We start from the raw sequence: 18588 nt of genomic DNA on the forward strand, positions 1-18588 counted from the left end.
GGTGCTGTTAATTTGGTGATGAGCAACAGCAGTAGAGAGTGTATGTGATGTGTTTCTCAGCCTGATTTGTGTTCCATGATGCTGTCATTGTTTTAGTGTCATGTTCCCCCAGGTCCTGTTAGATTTACTCTGCTGTTGAGTGTCCTTTGAGTCAGACTAACAGGTGATCTAGACTGAATCTTACGTTAACTGGAAATAAACTCCAGAAAAAGGAGTGGCATTTCATTACTTCCTCTCTACCTCCTGACTAATGCTACCATAGTATTTCTGAATTTGAGAGTAGAAAAAGAAGATCATTTTTTAAATCTATGTTTTTAAATTGCATTTTTAGAACTCTGCTGCACAGTTCTGCAACATCTGCAGTGCTAAGAACCGTGGACCAGGAAGTGCAATTTTGGAGATGAAAAAATAGCTCGTTTCTACTTGTCAGTCTTCTCGTCATCGCTCTTTTTGAGACTGTTTCTGCAACAACACAAGCATTTGTTGACACTCATGCTGTTAAAAGATTTGTTTATGTTTATATTATGCTCAAAAACAGTTTCTTTATCTATTCCTGTACTAGTGGCTTCTCTGCAGTTGACAGCGGATTTGGGGTTCTCCCCATGCTTTGAAATTTTGGGGTCCATAGTCAATATTTTATTATTTATTTGTTTGGCTCATTCTTTATATAGTAATGGAAACATAAGTCTAGGAGTTAGAAATGAATTTTTTAGACCTTAGTAAAACCGTTTAACCGTAAAATGAACTACTGTGAATTGTCCCAGCTGCCTGAAAGCGTCGCCAACTGTGGTTATACTGCAAGCTACTACCTACACCTTGGACCTGTTTCCCTGTGCTCTGCCAGCTACCATTCTTGCATTCTGGGTTTGACTTTTTTCTATGTCATCAATATGGTTATCCTCTAAATAGGCATTTAACGAAACATTGTACAAATTGTCACTCATTCAGTGACATCTTGGAATAATATTAGCAGGCTGATGTCCTGCACCTTCATGTTTACTAATCACCTGTTCTGTGTGCCCTGACGACTGGCAGAGTATCTGGCCATGGCAGACACTCAGCATTTATTGATTGAATAAATGTTAGCTCTTCTCATTGTGAAGGACTCGCTTTTACTGGGATGAACAAATGCAGTTAAGAATTCTGGCACCCTTGTAAGGAAGAGAAGAGAGTTCAGCACCTTTGAGTCTGAGCGCTTGTGGCTAGGGTTTGCCAGGAGGGAGGAAACCAATGACCCTGTGAAAACTGAGGGTGTCTCAGGAACAGTGGACCGTCTGATGCTGAAGGATGGGCTAATGATGTTTCCTCTTGCCTCCTCTGGTGCCTCCGTTAGCTGTGTTCCTAGGTATTTTATTCTCTTTGTAGCAATTGTGAATGGCAGTCCGTTCTTGATGTGGCTCTCTTTAAGTCTGTTATTGGTGTATAGGAAAGCTTGTGATTTTTGCACATTGATTTTGTATCCTGAGACTTTGCTGAAGTTGCTTATCAGTTTCAGGAGATTTTGGGCTGAGACGATGGGGTCTTCTAGATATACAATCATGTCGTCTGCAAATAGAGACAGTTTGACTTCTTCCTTTCCTAACTGAATACCCTTTATTTCTTTTTCTTGCCTGATTGCTCTGGCTAGAACTTCCAATACTATTTCGAATAGGAGTGGTGAGAGAGGGCATCCTTGTCTAGTGCCAGATTGCAAAGGGAACGCTTCCAGTTTTTGCCCATTCAGTACGATATTGGCTGTGGGTTTGTCATAAATAGCTTTTATTATTTTGAGATACGTTCCGTCAATCGTTTATTGAGAGTTTTTAGCATAAAGGGCTGTTGAATTTTGTCGAAGGCCTTCTCTGCATCTATTGAGATAATCATGTGTTTTTTGTCTTTGGTTCTGTTTATGTGGTGAATTATGTTTATAGACTTGTGTATGTTGAACCAGCCTTGCCCTCAGAGAACAAAGCACATCACAGAGGAAGAAAAGTCTAACTTGTAATTGTGTCTTACAGTTATTGGCTTCATCTGTCTTGGGATATATGGCCATCCTCTAATGAGTGTAAAAGTGCGCAAAACTCATTCTCGTTGTTCCTGCTCTCTTAGTCCTATAAATGGGAAGAAATACAGCTTTCCACTCCTGTCTTTTTTTGGGGAGACCAGCCCAATTTAAAATATAGGTGCTAGTGAGTACTGACAGCATGCCAGCTCCAGAAGTCGCCCAGCCATTCCCATGAGCAGCAGTTCATTTAATTGTCACAGCATCACCAGGAAGAAGATCTGATATGCCTTGGTTTACAGATGAAGAAATAAGAATGTAGAGATGTTGTCGAGGTCACAGAGGTGACTGTCTAACTTCAGAGCAGGGCTCCTGATCCCTTTAAGAAATCTTAGGGCCAAGTTCAGAGGAAATGCACAGAGCAGATCTTCACATTAAAGTTAAAATTCTCTAGCAGACAAAAGATAGCAGACAATAGTTAAAATTCTCTAGCAGACAACAATTTTTTGTTCTCTAGCAGACAACAGTTAAAATTCTCTAGCAGACAATAATTTCTTGTTGTTTTTAGTCATAAATATTTAGAACTGGAAGGTTATTTGTTATTATTGAATGTACCCCTCAGCCTTCTCAGCATTTCTTTTTCCCAAGACTAGTGCACTTTCTGCTACACTGCCAGTTTTCAGTTTGAGGTTTTGCTCTTACTCAACTGTTTTTTATTTTCAACATTACCAATTTAAAGATTCAGCTTATTACATTTACATTAATCCCCTTTTATGATTTGAGCAAGCTCATTTCCAGAAAAGTTCAATTTAAGACCGTCAATAGGATTTGCTAATTTCAGTGAAGTCATTTTGCTTCAGGGTAAATTATCCTAGTTACCAAGTCCCATTTGGACATAAAGAAAATCCTAGTTACAGAAAAGGAGATAATAGTTAAACTGTCTTCATTTTTAAGTAACTGATTTAAAAGAAAAATAAATATGTTCATTCATTTCAGAAATTGTTGTAACACATTGAAAAATTTCTGAACAATATGGATTTTATTGTTAATACAAAACACTAGCTTTCCTTCCTTAGAATGAATTTTCTTTTGAATAAACAATATTGGGTGATTTATTAACGGATATCTAATCCTTTTTACTTTTCATTAACCTATAAGGGCTTAAATATGGCAAAATAATCCAAATGTTAGCCAATTATTTTTCATGTGTGATTAGCCCAATTTAAAATATAGATAAAAAGCAAACCCATTCCCTGCATATTGGGGAAGAACATAGTGCAAGGTACAAACTTCACATCCTCTCCTCAGAGGAAACTGTTCTTTTTGTTTGTTTGTTTGAGGGGGGAGTCTCGCTCTGTTGCCCAGGCTGGAGTGCAGTGGTGTGATCTGGCTCACTGCAACCTCCGCCTCCTGAGTGCAAGTGATTTTCCCGCCACAGCCTCCATAGAAGCTGGTACTACAGGCACACCCCACCATGCCCAGCTAATTTTTTGTACTTTAGTGGAGATGAGGTTTCACCATGTTTCCCTGGCTGGTCTCTATCTCCTGAGCTCAGGCAGTCCGCCCACCTCGGCCTCCCAGAGTGCTAGGATTACAGGCACGAGCCACCGTTCCCGGCCAAGAAAGCCATTCTTGAAGTGTGAAACAGCCAGGCTCAGAATCATCTTGGAGTACTTTTGGTTTGCTTTTGTTTTTAGCCAGAGGGATTTCGTACTGGTTTAATTATGTTCATCCTTGAGAATTTTTGAGAGGTTTCCAACAAATTTTTAATTCATTTAAATTATAGAGTTAAGCTCTATGTTATAGAGTTAAGCTATATGCAGTTGACAGTTGAACACAGGTTGGAACGGCAGGGATCCACTTATTCATGGGTTTTCTTCTGCCTTTGCCACCTCTGAGACAGCAAGACCAGGCCCCCCCCTTCTTTCTCCGTCTCGGCCTACTCAGTATGAAGATGACAAAGATGAAACCTCTGTGATGGTCCACTTCTACTTGAGGAATAGTAAACATATTTTCTTTTCTTTATGATTTTCTTAATAACATTTTCTTTACTTTTATTATAAGAATATAGCATGTAATATAAATGAAATATAAAATATGTGTTAATGGTCTATGTCACCAGTAAGGCTTCCAGTCCACAGTAGGCTATTAGTTAAGTTTTGGGGGAATCAAAAGCTATATGTGGATTTTTGACAGCACCTCATCCCCCACGTTGTTCAAGGATCTACTGTATTTTAATGTTAGAAACCAAACATGTATTGAGTAATTACCATGTGTCAGAAACTATTAGAAGCACTTTGCTTATACTATTTAATTATATTAATACAGTCGTATGAAATAGGTATTACCATCATCATCATTTTACAGATGAAGAAACTGAAGCACGTAAAAGTTAAGTAACTTGTCCAAGGTCAAGTAGCTGATAGTAGAACCCCTAGCTGAAATTCAGACCCATGCAGTCGCCTTCAGAGTTCCTGATCTTAACTGGTGCGTATTTGATTTTTTTTTTTTTTTGGTAAAAAATACTTATTTGACCTGTTTTGGTCATTGTATAGAAAGCAAAATCCACTCTTGTAATGGAGAGGGATTTATTTTAAAGGGTTGAATGGCTCACAAAATCATGGATGGGAATGAAAGAAACAATAAGGGAGCCTTCAAGCAATTGACAAAGCCACCCCACAGAACGGGGCTGCCCAGGGAATCGCTGCCCCTCCATCATCAGAGATGGGCTGCACAGAGCAGGTATCAGTTGTCACCTAAAAGTGACAACTTTAGTGTAAGTAAGTAAAAGTGTACACATTACTCAGTTTCTCCTAAAGCCCTTTCTCAGTAACATTAAGTCATGGGTATACATACGTCTGTGTGTATGGGAGACATTTCTAGGTGCTAAATACTCTATCAGTTCATTCTAGTTTCTATTATTAGGACTCAGGCTACTAAAACCATCAATTTTGGTAGTAATCTATAACTTTCACTTCCCATTCCTGGCACTCTTAGGCTAAATGATGATTTATGAAATCTGGAGTGAAATGCCTTTTCTCATGCAGTGCAGGTTTTGGAATTAATAGGATTAATGCAACATTCATAGTAAAGATAAGACAGGAGCGAGAATGAGAAAGCAAGCCTGCAAAAGCAGGTCTCCAGAGTCGGCCACTCTCCAGACCTTTCTTTACGTTTACCCATTAAGAATCGTGGTTCTTAAATGAAAACGAAATCATGCCATTCCCCTTCTCCAGTCTCTTGAGAGTCTTTGTGCCCTGTCCTTGCTGGCTTGGCTTAAGCATTTAACTTTGCAGCCTCCCTTTTTCACTCCCTGAACTCTGGTCATTGTGAATATACTTGTAGTTCCCTTCACCTCTCTATTGCTGCTATCCTTCAATACTCTGCTCAGATGGGACTCCTTGCTCACCCTGACACCCTCAGACTGGGTAGGAGACCTCTCACTTGTCCTGATATAGTAAAGACCCATCTGCCTTTGTCACACTGCATTGCAATTGTCTGTGTAGCAAGTATAATCTTAGTCCACAAACTCAGGTTTACAAATGAATAACGCTAAGTTTTCTCTTGAGTTCACATTCTACCTAGTGGCATAAACTTAACTTAGTTCATGGTAAACTCATATAAATCAGGCTTTTCTTGATTAGCTTAGACACCCCCTTCTCTCCTAGGTTGCTTGAAATTTGGGGGTTATGGCAGGAATGGTCTCCTTGTGCCCCAGATTCAATTACAAAGAGGCATGTGGTCCTCAGTGGACCACTATCCAGGCTGGCATTGGCTGGAATGCCATCATCCCACCACCGCCCCTCCCCCCCATCTTCATCTGCTGCCATCATGTCTAGGATGCCTTCAGTCCCAGCTGGCTGTGGTTATCAGTCCTTGCAGTAACCCTGCTCCTTCTGACAAGCCCCTGCCTACAACTCTGTCTAGGCTGGGAATACTTGGTAAACTGCCTCATGGCTCTGGTGGTGGAAAATTCAGACTTTGTCATGCAAGTTGAACTTTATTGCTCCCTCACTGTGCCCATGAGTATGTCATTGGGCATGGGAGAAGGGAGACAGAGATCAGAGAAGGCAGGCATTGTTGTGCATAACTTCACAGTTTTCAAAGGAAGCAGAAAGCAGGATGCCTTCTGTTCTCAAAGCTCTCATGTGGGTCTATCGCATTCCCACCTGAGAACTCAATACTAGAGTACAGGGCAAAGCGCCCCTTCCTTCTCAGCTCTCTGCTCCAACCCGCCTCCTCCTCCCCTACAGAAATCCAGTTGAACACCTCTTTCTTTTGGACAATGGAACTGGTTCTTACACTGGTGTATATTATTTTTGGTGTAAACTTTTGTTTTTGATACCCAAGAGGCTGAGGCTCCTGCAAGCTGTTGACTAAATTTTTAGGAGTCTATTTTGCAACTTAAAAAGATATGCTTTTCCTTCTCTGCAATATTATCTCTGCCCTTGTTGCTGTCTTACTAAGAACAAGGGAACAATAGCAGAAAGCTCAAGGAGAAAAAACAACCCATCTTGGTTACTACATCAAAATATCAAAATATCATCCTGTCAATTCCCTTTATGAATCTATCTCATACGGTGGACTCAGTAACGGCAAGGACCATCTCTTGTTCATCCTTTTATCTGTGGCCCCTGGTAGCATGACTCAGAAGTCATTCTTCATTCATAGATAGAGAGAGAGAGAGATGGATGTTGATATATAAGTAAGTATATTTTTTAATATAGCATTTGGTGACATAAGTTACATCACTTGTCAGTGTGGCCCTATCCCTGTGGATGTTCTCGTCTGTGGAGCCTGGAGTCATCTCAACTCCTTGTCATCTTCCTCCCTCTTGATCCTCACTGCCACCATAAAGAAAAAAAAAAACAGTCTTGCCCACTTTCTTACCTGTGTACTGGGTACAGTTTATTCTCAAGTTCCACCCCACAGAAACCTCATATCTGTGAGTGTTCTTCCTCTTCTGCCTCCCCGTTCAGTCTGTCATCTTTTCTCACCATCACATTGCCTTTTGCATTCTCTATCCTACTATCTTGGGCCCAGATTCTTACTATCTAGTGTGTAGATAGGTTATAACCAATTCCTCCCCAGGTCGATTGGTTGATTGGCTTTTGCCTGGAGAGTATCCACACTTCTCTAATTTGTTCTGCACTTTGCTCTGTGTTAATCTTCCTTCTAGACTGGTTTTATTAAGACCCCAGATATTTTGCTAATCCTAGTTCTTAAAATCTCTACTGATACATTTTTTTCATGTCTTCAGTCTCCCTCTTCTACCTTCTCAACAATTTAAAGCCCATCCCGCCTTCACAGTTCAGCTTAATGTCTTAGAGTCTCCATGTCTTCTTCCCCCAACATGCTCTGCCCCTTCACCTAAAGCAATTTGCATTCCACCCTCTGTTACTGTGGCACAAACATAGCAAAGGTATTTATGGGATATGTTATCCTGTATACATATCTTATCCCCTCAAAATGCTCCTCCAAGGAAAAGAATAGCTTAGAATGCCCAAAGGCAATATACAGAAAGAGCATTCATTGAATGTCCCTTAATAGACTGAGCAAGACCTATTCTCCCTCAGTGTGGGTTCTTAGGAATGAATGTTGGGAATATTATGGCAGGAATAGAGTGAAAAATGGTAGCTCCTGTTTGCTTGGATGGCTCCTGTGATTTATCTTTTTTTTTTTTTTTTTTTTTTTTTTTGAGATACGGTTTTGCTCTGTCACCCAGGCTGGAGTGCAGTGGCACAATCTCGGTTCACTGCAACCTCTGCTTCCCAGACTCAATTTATCTTCCCACCTCAGCCTCCCGTCTCGCTGGGGTTACAGGCATGTGCCACCATGCCTGGCTAATATTTTTTGTAGTGACAGGGTTTTGCATGTTGCTCAGAGTAGTCTCAAACTCCTGACCTCAAGTGATCTGCCACCCTCAGCTTCCCAAAGTGCTGGGATTATAGGCATGAGCCACCATGCCCAGTGATTTATCTTTTTTGATACCTAGTGGTTACATCTGCTTCTCATAGTTTCCACTTCATATTGTGTCTTTCTAAAAATGAGGCTTTCTATTCACTGTCAAAAACTAGACAGTAAGGTTCTTAGCTCCAAACACTATAAATGCCTGAATAGATCAGATTGCCACAGGTTGGTAGATCATATCGCAAATAAATTACATGATTTGGCTATGTCCCCATGCAAATCTCATCTTGAATTGTAACTCCCGCAATTCCTACATGTCGTGGGAGGAACCTGGTGGGAGGTGATTGAATTATGGGGGCAGATCTTTACTGTGCTGTTCTTGTGATAGTGAATGAGTCTCACAAGATCTGATGCTTTTAAAAATGGGAGTTTCCCTGCACAGGCTCTCTTTTTTGACTGCTGCCATCCATGTTAAGACGTGACTTGCTCCTCCTTGCCTTCCACCATGATCATGAGGCCTCCCCAGCCATGTGGAACTGTAAGTCCATTAAACCTCTCTTTCAAATTGCTCAGTCTTGGATATGTCTTTATCAGCAGTGTGAGAACAGACTAATAACAGTAACTTTGTATTAGTAGAATGGGGCAGTGCTGAAAAGATGCCTGAAAATGTGGAAGCAACTTTAGAACTGAGTAACAGACAGAGGATGGAACAGTTTGGAGGGCTCAAAAGACAGGAAAATGTGGGAATGTTTGGAGCTCCCTAGAGACTTGTGGAATGGCTTTGACGAAAATGCTGATAATGATATGGACAGTGAAATCTAGGCTGAAGTGGTCTCAGATGGAGATGAGAACCTCGCTGGGAACTGGAGTAAAGGTGACCCTCGCTATGTTTTAGCAAAGAGGCTGGCGGCATTTTAAATGCCCCTGCCCTAGAGATTTGTGGAACTTAAGAGAGATGATTTAGGATATCTGGAGGAAGAAATTTCTAGGCAGCAAAGCATTCAAGATGTGAATGGGGTGCTGTTTAAGGCATTCAGTTTTGTTTGTTTGTTTTTTGAGAAGGAATCTTACTCTGTCACCCAAGCTGGAGTGTCATGGTGTGATCTCAGCTCACTGCAACCTCCGCCTTCTAGGTTCAAGTGATTCTCCTGCCTCAGTGTCCCGAGTAGCTGGGATTACAGGCATGCACCACCACACCCATCTAATTTTTATATTTTTAGTAGAGATGGGGTTTCACTGTGTTGGCCAGGCTGGTCTCTAATTCCTGATCTCATGATCCACCTGCCCCAGCTTCCCAAAGTGCTGGGATTACAGACGTGAGCCACCGCGCTCAGCCGACATTCAGTTATAAAAGGGAAACAGAGCATAAAAGTGTGGAAAATTTGCAGCCTGACAATGCAGTAGAAAAGAAAATCCCATTTTCTGATGAGAAATTCAAGCTGGCTGCAGAAATTTGCATAAACCAAATGATAATCCCCAAGACAATGGGGATAATGTCTCCAGGATGTGTCAGAGGTCTTCAGGGCAGCCCCTCCCAGAGGCCTAGGAGGAAAATGTGGTTTCGTGGGCTGGGCCCAAGGTCCCTGTGCTGTGTGCAGCCTAGGGACTTGATGCCCTGTGTCCCAGCCACTCCAGTGCTGGCTGAAAGGGGCTGACATAGAACTCAGGCTGTGACTTCAGAAGATGCAAGCCTTAAGCTGTGGCAGCTTCCACATGATATTGAGCCTGTGGCTGCACAGAAGTGAAGAATTGGGGTTTGGGAACCTCTGCCTAGATTTCAGAAGATGTATGGAAATTTCTGGATGCCCAAGCAGAAATTTGCTTCTGAGGCAGGGCCCTCATGGAGAACCTCTGCTAGGGCAGTGTGGAACGGAATTGTGGGGTCAGAACCCCCACAGAGAGTCCCTATGGGGGTACCTCCTAGTAGAGCAGTGAGAAGAGGGCCACCGTCCTTCAGGTCCCAGAATGATAGATCCACTGACAACTTGTACCATGTGCCTGGAAAAGCAGCAGACACTCAATGCTAGCCCATGAAAGCAGTCAGGAGGGAGCTATACCTACAAAGCCATAGGGGCAGAGCTGCTCAAGACCGTGGTCACCCACCTCTTGCATCAGAGTGACCTGGATGTGAGACATGGAGTCAAAGGAGATCATTTTGGAGCTTTAAGATTGACTGTCCCGCTGGATTTCAGACTTGCATGGGGCCTGTAGCCCCTTTGTTTCAGCAAATTTCTCCCACTTGGCATGGCTGTATTTACCCAATGCCTGTGTCCTCATTGTATCTAGGAAGTCACTAACTTGCTTTTGATTTTACAGGCTCATAAGCGGAAGGGACTTGCCTTGTCTCCAATGACACTTTGGACCGTTGACTTTTGAGTTAATATTGAAATGAGTTAAGACTTTGGGGGGCTGTTGGGAAGGCATGATTGGTTTTGAAATGTGAGGACATGAGAGTTGGGAGGGGCCCGGGGCGGAATGATATGGTTTGACTATGTCCCAACCCAAATCTCATCTTGAATTATAACTCCCACAATTCCCACATGTTACGGAAGGAAGGCGGTGGGAGGTGACTGAATGATGGGGCAGGTCTTTCCTGTGCTGTTCTTGTGATAGTGAATGAGTCTCACAAGATGTGATGGTTTTAAAGATGGGAGTTTCCCTGCACAAGTTCTCTTTTTGCCTGCTACTGTCCATATAAGATGTGACTTGTTCCTCCTTGCCTTCTGCTGTGATTTTGAGACCTCCTCAGCCATGTGGAACTATATTTACATTAAACCCTTTTTTTTGTTGTTTGTAAATTGCCCACTCTTGGGTATGTCTTTATCAGCAGTGTGAGAATGGACTAATAAAAGTTAAAACATTTTTTTCCGAAATTAATCTTTTTGCCCCAATTATTCCAGGTAGCCTCAATCTTCTTTTTTTGCTTTGATGTTGACATGTCAGTGATATATTTTCAAAATTCCATCAACTCCTCTTTGACTAGAGTGATTATATAATTTGTGATCCAAACAAGAGCACTTTGAGAGTGTAAAGGACATTATTAAAAATGACTCCAGGCTGGGCATGATGGCTCATGCCTGTATTCTCAGCACTTTAGGAGGCTGAAGTGGGAGGATTGCTTGAACTCAGGAGTTCAAAACCAGCCTGGGCAACATGGAGAAATCACATCTCTGTTAAAAAAAAAAAAAAAAGAAAAGAAAAAAGAAAGAAAAAAGTATTTAAAAAAATAATAATAAAAATAAATGACTTTGAACAAACTGGTGAAACCACAACTGTTCTGGCAACCTTAGAAGTGTCTCATCCAGTCTCCACTGTGTAGTACTATTGATGCAATACTGCATGTTACAGAAGGAGGAAAATAATGTTACTTAAAGCCAAAACTGACTATAGGTTCTGCCTTCTCAGGGAAATTATATAAGTCATACTAGAGGAAAAGAGATATCTTTATACTACACACTTCCACTTATAAAGACTAGTGGGTCAATAGAATGGACGCTGAAGAGGAAGAGGAAACACTGAAACTTCAAACCCTCCTCAAATTCCTTACTGCTAAGAAGAGCAAATTATCACATCTTTAGATAGGCAGAAATCAGCTCAGAGCTCTGTAGAGGATTAAGAATGAGGCTTTCTAAAGTGAGGGGAATTGAGAGATGAGGGTTTTAGGGAAAGAGTAAATCAGGCAACCTGAGCAATCAAAGGGCATTTTAAGAAAGGGAAGTTCAATATTCAATTTTATGTTGCATTGCTGCTAAACCCTTCCATCTTCCCCAAATGTTCAGTGAAGTTTCGTATAAAAATAATGTCATCTGTGAGTAGTTTTTAGGCAAAACTGAGGAGCTATGTTCCACATCTGGGACCCTGAGGAGAGAAATGAACAACAGGAGGCAGGAGCTGGAGTCAAAAGCGAACAGGAATTTAGATCCACAAGATACAAGAATATAAAAACCCTAAAACTTGCAGAAATGTCAAGAGACTAATCTTCCCAAAGAACACTGGTGAAAGGCATTGAGCCAATTTTAGGTGGATTCAAAAGACTGGGTGACCTCAGCTACATCAAATTACACATTTCTATCTCTATTGGTGAAATTTGGCTAAAGAAGGCAAATTCAGATTAGAAACTGCACAAATTTTGTTACCAGGATTTTATTCTAATCTTAGTGTATTGTGTTTTATAGACACATCTGTGCCTCCTGGTTTCTTTATGATCCATTTACATCATGTTCTGTGTGTAAATAAGATTAAATTGTAAATGACACACATAAAGAACTCACAAATGACAGACTTAAGAATGAAAATTATGTAATTTTGTAATAATTATGGCACAATTAATAGAGATGAAATGCAAAATTTTGCAATTATGCTTAAAAAATTATTCATACAAGCATGAGTAAGGAGACACTTGGTTAGTAATCTAAATGAAAGGAGAAGCCTTGGGTAAGAAAACAGGAGCGTTTTCCTCTGAAGTTAGATCTGTTTTAATCTCTGCTCCATCACTTACTAAGCAACAATTTACTTAACATTTCTAAGCTTTGCTTGCCTCACATGTAAGATGGGGTGATGATAATAACATCTTGGGAGGGTGTTAACAGCGTTAGGTGAGATGATGTATGCACAGTGCTTAGCTAGTGCTAGCACAGGACGAAGAACTAGCACATAGCAAATGCTTCACAAATGTCAGCATCCCCCCATGATCTCCATGTCTACCGGGGTTGGTCTCTTTGACCGTAAGAATATGGCTGAATGGACAGAGCATGACCTCCAAGATTAGGTAATAAAAAAGACAGCAGCTTCATACCACGCCATTTGGAGGAAGCCATTTTGTGAATGAAGAGACCCATTTGGTGAACAATGGAAGCCCCCTGCCAAGAACCATATGAGTGAACCTGGAAGTGATTCTCCAGTTGCGGTCGAATCCTCAGTCAGGAATCCCAGCCAAAACTTTGACTATAGGCTCATGAAGGATGTGAGCTAGAACCATCTCCCTAAGCCACTCCTGGATTTCAGATCTTCAGAAACTGTGTGAGATGATAAATGTTTGAAGTTGCTAAATGTGGGAGTGGTGGGGGCACAATTTGTTATGCAGCTGTAGGTAACTAATACAGCAAGCCGTTAATAATTAGCCTGGTTTCCATTACTAGACTACAAATATGGACCATTAATGACTGCCAAAAATGAAAATTGAATTGCAACATTTTAATGGGCTATTCGTCCTATTCACAGAAAGTAGCATTCTCCATTCTGCACTGAGAACACTTTGTTTAGGGCATTTTTTTTTAAACAAGGATTTTGATGAAGTAGACAGGCATCATTAGGAGAGTGATAGAATTTGAAATCATAAAATTTAAGAAACTAGTGAAGGAATTGGATAGTACATGATTTCAAAAACATGAAAACTGAGAGGACATTAAATGTGCAAGGGTTAGAAGTTTGTTGCATGCAAAAGGGAAAGTGAAGATAGTTTTTTTTTTTTTCCACATTGTTTCAGAAGTCCAATTGCTGAGGTTAATCAGTGAAAGTTGTAGCAACAAAGGTATAAATTTAACATAAAACAACTTCCCAAAATCGGCTGGGTGTGGAGGCCCACGCCTATAATCCCAGCACTTTGGGAGACTGAGGCAGGAGGATCACCTATGTCAGGAGTTTGAGACCAGCCTGGCCAACATGGTGAAACTCCATTTCTACTAAAAATACAAAAAATTAGCTGGCATGGTAGCACGTGCCTGTAATCCCACCTTCTCAGGAGGCTGAGGCAGGAGAATCGCTTGAACCTGGGAGGCAGAGGTTGCAGTGAGCCGAGATTGCACCACTGCACTCCGGCCTGGGCACAGAGCAAAAAAAAAAAAAAAAAAACTTTCTAACATCTGGAGATGTCCAGCTACAGATGTGTGTACTCTGTGGGTCTGAGCTCTGGAGCTCTGCTCTGAGCCAAGGCAGGTTGCTGCCAATCGAGCTCTGAGCTGCCAAGTTTTTTAAGTCCTCTTTCCACTGTAAGCATATCTAAATCCCCCTAGAAACAGCAAGTTTATTAGTTACTCTCATACTCTGTTATTTTATTTTTATACTCACATTCTATGTCCATCTGTTGTGTGTCTGAATACCCATATCTTTGGCTAGCTTATTAATTCAGTGTCACTACAGGGTCCTTTCTGCAAAGTGGGATCCACTTGTGTCTCCCATCTATTTTGCAGATTTCTTCTCTACTTTGCTTGATAATGCATTCTTCAACTTATCATATTACTAGTTCCTAGGAGCTATTTCTTTTCTAAAAGGAAAATGAATATGAGTACGTTACCACATGTGTTATGGACTGAATTATGCCCTCCCCAAATATGTTGAAGTTCTAACTCCAGTCAGTACCTTAGAATATGACTGTATTTAGAGGTAGGGCCTGTAAAGAGGTAAGTAAGGTAAAATGAGGTCATATGAGTGGGCCCTAATCTAACATGACTAATGCCCTTATAAGAAAAGGAAATTTCGGCCGGGTGCGGTGGCTCAAGCCTGTAATCCCAGCACTTTGGGAGGCCGAGGCGGGTGGATCACGAGGTCAAGAGATCGAGACCATCCTGGTCAACATGGTGAAACCCCGTCTCTACTAATACAAAAAATTAGCTGGGCACGGTGGCGCGTGCCTGTAATCCCAGCTACTCAGGAGGCTGAGGCAGGAGAATTGCCTGAACCCAGGAGGCGGAGATTGCGGTGAGCCGAGATCGCGCCATTGCGCTCCAGCCTGGGTATCAAGAGTGAAACTCCGTCTCAAAAAAAAAAAAAAAGAAAGAAAAGAAAAGGAAATTTGGACACAGACCCTGTGAGAACACAGAAAGAAGATGGCCCTTGGCAAGCCAAGGAGACAGGCCTTAGAAGAAGCCAAACCTGTCCAAACCTGGATCTTGGACTTCTGGCCTCCCGAACTCTAAGAATATACATTTCTGTTGTTTAAATGACCCAGTCTGTGGTCTTCTGTTATGGCACCCCCATCGAATTAATACAAATAATTCCTTACTCTGCTGTTGGACTCTGTCTCAGCAATAGAACAGAATTCCACTTCCCGTGCAAAGGCCTACTGCCTGAATTTCTGATAAACACAAGAGGGGCCACCTGAGTTCCCTCACACATTGGTTCTCTATCCAAAAATGCTATGTGTCTTTATCGTTTCTCCAGGTATGACCTTCCATTCTTTCTCTCCCATTCTTTGATGCCAGGCTGCACCAAAATGTATAATTGAGAATTGCCTACTTATTTAAAAATATGAGAAGGCTCAAGAACATACATTTCTAATTCCAAAAATTTAGAAAAGCTGCCCTTAAGAGCTTAGTAAACTATTTGTAAATGATATTACCATGATTTGAAGTTCATTTTTACATAGGTAGCTTCTTTAAGATTCATTTTTATTTCAATTAAAAAATGTATCCTGGCCAGGCGTGGTGGCTCACGCCTGTAATCCCAGCACTTTGGGAGGCCGAGGTGGGCAGATCACGAGGTCAAGAGATTGAGACCATCCTGGCCAACATGGTGAAACCCCATCTCTACTAAAAATATAAAAATTAGCAGGGCACGGTGGCGCACACCTGTTGTCCCAGCTACTCAGGAGGCTGAGGCAGGAGAATTGCTTGAACCCGGGAGGTGGAGGTTGCAGTGAGCCGAGATCGTGCCACTGGCGCCTGGTGACAGAGCGAGACTGTCTCAAAAAAAAAAAAAAGTATCCTAAGATTTAGATTCAAAATATTTACAAAATATGTATACTGAATATACATTCAATAACATGACTGCATTAGTCAGGATTCTTCGTAGCAAGCAACAGAAAAACAACTCAAACTAAATTTGGTCAAAGTGGAATTATAAGAAGGATGCAGTTGTGCCTGGGCCTCCTAGGCTCTGGTAACACCAGGGCTTGACCTGCAAAGGAGATCATTGTGCAGCCTGAGGAAGCAAGATTGACTTCTGGAGTTGTCAGCCACAACCTGCTGTCCATGCACAATCCAGATAAACAAACTGATGAGCCTTAGAGATCCCCTGGTTGCCCAGAGGAGTTTTACCACAGGGATGGGCAGTTCGTCAGTATTTGAGCCAGGACTTTGAGCTGCGTTCTCCTGTGTTGTTTCACCATTGTGAATAGTGACAGCTAGAGTCAGGGCCACACTCCTCAATGAATAGGAACAGGGTATTAACCTCATATTAGGGGAGGAAGTGATGGCAAGTAAAAAAGGAGGACATTCCCCTAGATGCCTAGCTAACTCCTACACACCCTTCGGTTTAAACATTGCTTTCCCAGAATTGCTTTCTTTGCCTTTCCAGATAAGGCTAGCTTCCCTGTTAAGTGCCTCCATAGCAACCTGGACTTATCCAAAGATATTTGAGCCCTTGGAATAATTTAATTATTCATTTTGTTCCCATTAGACTTATTTTCCTTTTATTATTATTATACTTTAGGTTCTGGGGTACTTGTGTAGAACGTGCAGGTTTGCTACATAGGTATACTGGTGGTTTGCTCCATCCATCACCTGGTCATCTGCATTACGTATTTCTCCTAATGCTATCCCTCCCCTATCCTCCCACCCCATTCTATCCCTCCCATAGCCCCCAACCCCCCAACAGGCCCTGGTCTGTGATGTTCCCCTCCCTGTGTCTATGTGTTCTCATTGTTCAACACCCACTTATGAGTGAGAACATGCGGTGTTTGGCTTTCTGTCCTTGTGTCAGTTTGCTGAGAATGATGGTTTCCAGCTTCATCCATGTACTTGCAAAGGACATGAACTCATCCTTTTTTATGGCTGCATAGTATTCCATGATGTATATGTGCCACATTTTCTTTATCCAGTCTATCATTAATGGGCATTTGGGTTGGTTCAAAGTCTTTGCTGTTGTGAACAGTGCTGTAATAAACATGCGTGTGCATGTAGACTATTTTCTAGAGAGTAAGAAGTGTCATTAACTCTTTATCTATCCCCTATGCCTGTTAAGTGCCTGGGTATATATGTAAAAGACACTCAAATATCTATTCACTGATGTGGTTTGGTTTGGATGTGGTTTGTCTCCACCAAAACTGATGCTGAAATTTGATCCCCAAAGTAGTAATATTGGGAGGTGGGGCCTAGTGTGAGGTGTTTGGGTCATGGGAGCAGATCCCTCTTAAATAGATAAATGTCCTCCCATGAGGGAAGTGATTCATTCCCTTGAGAATGGATTGCTACAAAGAGTCTGGCTCCCTCAGTTTCTCTCTTTCTTCCTCTCTCCGCATGTGATTCCTATGTACATGCCAGCTCCCCTTCCACTTTCTGCCATGAGTTGAAGCAGCCTGAGGCCCTTACCAGCTGTAGTTGCTCCTATCCTGAACCTCCCATGTGAGCCAGATAAACTTCCTTTTAAACTGTTACCCAACTTCAGGTATTCTGTTATAGAAGCACAACCAGACTAGGACAACTAACTAGCAGGATAACAGTAGAGTTAATGCGTCAACCCCAGGCCACTCACCCAAATCTAGTACCTAAAGACAGAGAAATATATTTAGTTACTACAGAAGCCTCATTCGGAATCGGTCTGCTTCCATTCCTCTCTGTTAAGTGTTAAGTGTAGTGCTGTTGCCGTTGTGGCTTTGAGGTGGTCCAAAGAGTCTGGTGTGATCCTTCCTATGCTATAAGGATGTTAAAAAAGAAAAACGTGGAGGAGGAGGAAGAGGGAGAAGGGAGGGAAAAAGGGAGAAAGAAGAAGCAGGAAAACAAAGTACTTTGCACACAGTAGGTTTTCAATATGTGTCTTTTGATTTAAATGCTCCCAAAGGGAGATGACCCAACTTTGCTAAGTAAGGGCTAGCCTGCTCTAATCTTCTCATTTTGCTAACCAAATCCAAAAGCAGAGCCAGACAGTGAAGAGTGATTCAGCCTCATGGTCATCCAGAAAGTGTTCATGAACTTGTCAGTTTCCCAAGGGGCACCATTTTGTTTGATGCCCAGTATGGACTAACAGAGACACTAAATTGTTGCTTGCTTTTTAGCTTCCGTTCTTCCTTACACCTCGAGAGCAACCTCAGTCCTGTCTGAAATATCTTTGTTCCCTGCCTCATAACCTTTAGATGACCCCGTATTCAAGGCTGCATTCTTAATACATAGTTAGGATGCTCCTTCAAAATCATTGGAAACACATCAGATTACAGTTTTCTTCCCAAAGTGCCTGCAATTTTTTGTATTCATTTAAGATAGAAAAACGGCTTTAATAACCTCAGCAGCCTGGTCACTGGCAGTAGGCACAGTGAAGATTTTATGATTATAATATTTCTTTGTGGCCACAAAAATAATGGAAATCTCATTTTTTTCCAGTAACAAACAGTGAGGTTCCTGAATGGAAAAGACATATTGGCCTTAATAGACTTGAGCTAAGGTTTTTCCTAAAACTGCATTTACCGTCCATCCGAGGCACAGCTCAAAGGAAAAAGAGTGCCTTTTCCAAAGGTCTCAGAATATTTTCTCTATGAACTGTGATTGATGCAACTTGGTTTGTATGTGCACACTTGAAGCCACTAGATAGGAGTCAGTCCTATCCAAACTACACAGACTGAGAGTGGAGAGGAGGCTGGGAATAGGAGGAAAAGTTAAGGTGAATATATTTTTAAATACATTTAACTGGTATAGACCTGTATAGCAACCCCTATATTCTGCAGAGATCATTTGGGCTGCTACTAGAGAAAATATTTTAGGAGGGGCTAG

General features: G+C 41.6%; 1 protein-coding gene across 4 annotated transcripts in view; it reads left to right on the forward strand.

The window, feature by feature from the left end:
* VPS41 (VPS41 subunit of HOPS complex) overlaps positions 1–18588 on the forward strand; it is a 206826-nt gene that overhangs the window by 178692 nt on the left and 9546 nt on the right. Inside the window, exon 29 of one of the 4 annotated variants that reach the window (XM_012473695.2) lies at positions 332–10768. The exons of the other annotated variants lie outside the window; for them this stretch is intronic. Coding sequence (XP_012329118.1) covers positions 332–412 — 81 coding nt within the window. The 3' untranslated portion in view covers positions 413–10768. Of the gene's footprint in view, positions 1–331; positions 10769–18588 lie in introns of those variants that run through there. 4 annotated transcript variants of the gene reach the window in all.

Source organism: Aotus nancymaae, unplaced genomic scaffold, assembly GCF_030222135.1.
Source record: "Aotus nancymaae isolate 86718 unplaced genomic scaffold, 86718_ANA_hifiasm-v0.15.2.pri h1tg000065l, whole genome shotgun sequence".
NCBI classification, from domain to species: domain Eukaryota; kingdom Metazoa; phylum Chordata; class Mammalia; order Primates; family Aotidae; genus Aotus; species Aotus nancymaae.